Consider the following 4868-nt stretch of genomic DNA (forward strand, 5'->3'; position numbering starts at 1 on the left):
TAGTGTCTCGTGGGTTGTTTAAGTTGTATCTTGAATTTACCAACCACAACTCTCATGAAGTTTCCGTAGGCTAGCGCAGAACTGTAAACAATTAAATTACATTAAATTATACTAGTGATTATCAAGACGGTACCCAACGCACAGCTTCACCTGATTTTCGCCGGATTGATGTTGTATTTGACGTTAACTTCACAGTATAACCACAATTTTACTGACATACACCTGTGGACCTGGTAATACACTGATGTCCCTCATACTATGAGCGAGGCTCAGAGGTACCACTATCTTGCGTTGTACTTGCAACGGATTACAGTGATGTATCTCCTTTATATGGAAAGGTCCGCGGGACACGTGGAATTCTAGCGTCATGTGATGCAGTAAATAAGGTAATGTTATTATAGATATTAACACACTTATATAAACTTTAAATAAGGAATAAATGTTATATATGTCACCTATTAAATTGGACGAGCAAATATATATTTAGGTACTCAAAATGTTCTCGGTGTAGAGCGTACAAACCCAGACTCTATGCGTTACCATCGAAACCTCTTTGAGCCAAAGGAATTTGTGTGCGAGGTGAAGCTCATTTGTTCAGCACTTGTAGCACTTGCCGTCAATACGACGACCAACTGTATCCGCTTTAAAAATGAAAGTTGCTATTTTCGCATGTCCGCTACACTGACAACTCGACATGCTTCACAAGCTTCCTGATACTGTGAGCTTCATAGGTATAAAACAGTTGAAGGATCAGAAGCCAGATGTATTATCCGCTCGCATCAATGAGTTCACCAGCTACGATGTGATACCTCCAGAAATATTTTATCTTCACGATAAATAAATCACATAGAGCGGATTCGATTCCCAAGCGTGCAAGTCCGTTGAGGGTTGCGACTGAGGACGGTCATAAGATCGTCTATGCGCCAATCAGAGCAAATGTACGGTCCACAACGCGCGCGTGATTGGACACTTTCGCGCGGTGGCTCTCTAGAAGAGGCATTTGCTACATGGGAAGAGCAAGGCAATAGTAGCCGCAGAAACGTCTTGAGGCAATGGACCCCAACCAAAATAAAAACGATCTTATAGCTGCTGAGTGATATTGTGCTTCTCACACATGGTACATATGTGGCATACCAAACAAATACACGTTCCTTGCTGGATTATCAGATCTAGAGGGTCGAGCTTCCAACCTAGGTCAGCTAACAAACCTCTAACAAGAAAATTCCGAGTGTGTGTCGTCGTAAAGCCTGGGCTTGGATGTAACTCAAAGTTTTTATGTCTGTTGTTTTATAGGTTTATCCATAATGAAAGCGAGTCTCTAGATGCGAGGCGCAATTCACAGACCAGGTTGCTGGCTGATATTCTCAACGTCCCCGAATTATGAAGCTCTGGGTAAATAGTTATGATTGGTTCAGTAGCGTCGTGAAACTACCTTAGTCTCGCGACAAGCATCAGCTGAGTATGCTTAACATATATGTAGATCTATGCAATTTCAGGATGCCAAAATACGTATGATCCTTCTTGTCAAATTTAAGAAATTCAACAGCGCAGAGAGCTGCCTGGTTCCAATTTGGATTCGAGACAGGTATAGCGATGCTGTAACACAATGAGCCGTGAAATGACCGAATCAAGCAGTCGCATTTTTGTACATATGGAAACTTTGCTGAGTCGTGATCCACATTGTTATAAGCGCTTGGAGTGTCAGCATATAACTGAAAGAGACTTGGTGCAGGACACGGGATTGTCCGAATAGCTGCAATGCTTATTGCGAAAAACCTATTGCGAAATACCATGAGTTAAGAGAAGGCAGACTGGGGGGGCGACGACTGCATATTGTAGTAGCTAAAGTTCATATCGATGAGACACAAATTATCGACATTACGACGCGAACCACAAACGTATGTGACATGACATCGCAGTTGCTGACAGCGTGACGAACGTTTGAGTGCGTGTTCCGCGAGTATAGATATTTGATTACAGCCGTAAGATATGGCTCTTCAAATTTGTTTATGATTAAGAACGACAGAGTGGAGCGTTAACGTGAGCGATAGTAGGAGGAGACGATTAAGAACAGCATAATGCCGTGATTTCCTCACGACATGAGCAGTGGTAAGAAACTATTGTCAGTCGCAGATCACATAATTTCTGATATATGGGCTACCCCTGTCAAGATATAAGATATAACGGTGCCGCTGGGTCAGCACCACTATGCGACGCGCTAAGCAAATGGAGCAGCAAAGCTCCTCGAATTCACGTCAAACTGATTTGAGCTCCTGAACTAGGCTAACAGGTTAGCACTTAGAGAATGTGGATTCTCTTTGTTGCCACGTCGTAGTTTTTATTGTGCTAGGAGAGTCTCACTCATGGGTTAATTGATTTGTTAGAAGCAGTAATCACCGCATTGGTTCGCTTGGGTCCGAAATCATGGACACTTGCGAATTAATCGGGAGAAATGAAACGCTGTCTCCAATCGTCATTTGTTATATCTTGACATAATTTTGAGAGCCCTATCACGCAAAAAGAAACACCGGATCTAGAGTTGCGTCGTGTCTAGAGTACAAAGAGTCGGATGTGAACATCCTCATGCAAGCTGTGCTCAGGCTTATGCGCTCAACCAAGATATTTGCTAACACATGGAGATTTGTTCTGGCGCCGACGGTTTCATAGTTCTGGGATGCTTTACTAGGTTTCGTGGGCTAATTGCACAAAGAGTAATCGATCATGGATTGACTAGTGGTTTTGTCCCAAAGAACGAAACAGCATCTTGATTCCGCCTGCCTCTGACATTAGTATGTTGTTTAAGTGTCCAGAATATTGATCGTAGTCTCCAGCACGTGATATATTACGCATATCTTTGTCGACATAGAATCTGTGTAATTTTGCTATAAATAAAGGGAGTGAGCCGAGTTGGACAGACGGTCCCTCCTGCACCTCACTAGTTGGACAGACGGTCCCTCCTGCACCTCACTTGTGGTTATGTCAAAATGTCTAGGGGTTTAGCTGACTGTCGAATCAAGATGATGTAAAGCGTGTGAGGGTATGCACTGTAGTGGTATGTACAAACTGAATCAGTGGGTGCATTTTGCGTCAGTGCAATGGTTTTTTTGTGCAAATATTGATGAATTATTTTAAGCCTTATGACAACACATGATTGACTTGACCACCTGTTGATGACCAGTCTAAAGTACTCCTAGCTTCAATTTTAACGTTGACATGATACAAAGGCCACTGGTGAGTCATCTTGACAGAATCTATTTCTCCCGTAACGGCCTGGCTGTATCTCCACTGACAAGAATTAGCATGAGCCGTTTCCTCCCAAGGCACCAGTTCATAGCGCTCAATCACCCTAATGTCTTTTGTTTTTCAACGTGGCCGCCCAGAGACGTATCATGTTTCGATTACAATATTCTGTGCCCGAAGCTTCCAACGCGAGGAAATGTCAACCACTGAGTCAGTGCTGAAATAGAGTAAGCTTCGATAAAAATTATATTAGTATCCCAACAGCGATATCAAGGCTATCAAACTCCTTTTTTCGGCAGTGTAGCACATGTTGCGACATTTTTCAGTCGGGTCGAAGCAAAAGCACACCCACTAACACATTAAGTCGTCCGGCCTTTTATCACATTTTTGTCAAAAAAATAAAATCAATTGCCATTCTCGGTGAGAGATTTTGTGATGACGTTGCTGTGCCCAATGACGCAAAGTCGCAATTCACTTTGGACCAAGCGGGTATGTCAGGAACCTGACAAGGGATACGTCATGGCAGATAACTCCTTGTCCCGAAGTAGGTACCTTTTCTTTGCCACTCTAAGCAGGCAAGACTTCAATGTATCTACGCGGTCATGACTATCACTGGATTTTAAATAGCCTGAATTAAGACACTCATAGATGTTTCCTAACAGTCTAGATGATCGCTTTCGCTGCTGCATCCGGCTCATTTGATATTAATTGAATGACAATTGACGAGAAGGCGATCCATTGCGAAATAATTGCACTGTAAAGTGCATGTTGTTGTTGACCAGCTCATGGTCTTCTTAGCCTCCTTGAATCAATGGCCTTGTTCATCGCACGATGACCTTGATCTCGCAATAAAATGCTACTTCTGACTCTGACAACCTAGCAATGGGATCTTGCTGGCACAAAAAGTCACAATTGTCTACATTTGCAAATAGCTTACTGAAACACAAAACCCGCGCACTGCTTGCAGTTAGCCCATGTAGCACTCCGCATCTGACCACCTGTTTATGCTCGGCTAATGGTCGATAGTATTTGTGGATAAAGATGATAAGGCACATAGAGCTGCAACACAGAACAATCGAACTTGGCTCGTGCGCGTGACAATTCCTGTAATATAGTAGTTTCAGAGCAATATGCAGGGAGATGAGAAGAAAGGGCAAGGGTGTAGAGTAAAGTGCAAGTGACCATGAGGTTCTGTAGCACGAGATATCTAGAAGTTAATATTTGCGCTGACATAGCAACTGCGCATAGTCTGTTATGAGGATGCGTGATCTGCCACATATCGTAAGCCTTTCTAATACAAAAAGTCAACACACATTTCACCATCCCAAATTTTAATTTGTACGGAAAAAAGAGTCCGTTCACTTTTCGATATGGGCAATCGTTCTGTGACGCAGACTTTTATGGTTTGAAGCGAGTACGCAGTGTTTTATGTGGGGATTACGCGCGTGGTGAATATCTTGTCACCACGTCGTGGTTTCATTCGATTCATATATAAATAATCCAAAAGAGTCTCGTGGAAACCCTGCTTACTCCGTTCTCTCAGCTGTCCTAAATGACAGACTCAGCCACAACTGTTGAAGTGGCGTCGCGTAATGAGAGCTAGACGAGCCAACTGACTCGACGAATGA

General features: G+C 43.0%; 2 protein-coding genes across 2 annotated transcripts; one reads left to right on the forward strand and one right to left on the reverse strand.

Moving 5' to 3' along the window:
* Positions 1-694: 694 nt before the first annotated feature.
* PHALS_03142 (uncharacterized protein) lies at positions 695-962 on the forward strand (the record flags this gene model as incomplete). The annotated part of the gene is made up of 2 exons (XM_024721829.1): positions 695-786; positions 851-962. The coding sequence occupies 2 exons, from the start codon at positions 695-697 to the stop codon at positions 960-962; spliced, it is 204 nt and encodes a 67-aa protein (XP_024572966.1).
* Positions 963-1451: 489 nt separating this feature from the next.
* PHALS_03143 (uncharacterized protein) lies at positions 1452-1793 on the reverse strand (the record flags this gene model as incomplete). The annotated part of the gene is made up of 1 exon (XM_024721830.1): positions 1452-1793. The coding sequence occupies one exon, from the start codon at positions 1791-1793 to the stop codon at positions 1452-1454; it is 342 nt and encodes a 113-aa protein (XP_024572967.1).
* Positions 1794-4868: the final 3075 nt, after the last annotated feature.

Source organism: Plasmopara halstedii (genome assembly GCF_900000015.1).
Source record: "Plasmopara halstedii genome assembly, contig: Scaffold_208, whole genome shotgun sequence".
NCBI lineage: Eukaryota > Oomycota > Peronosporomycetes > Peronosporales > Peronosporaceae > Plasmopara > Plasmopara halstedii.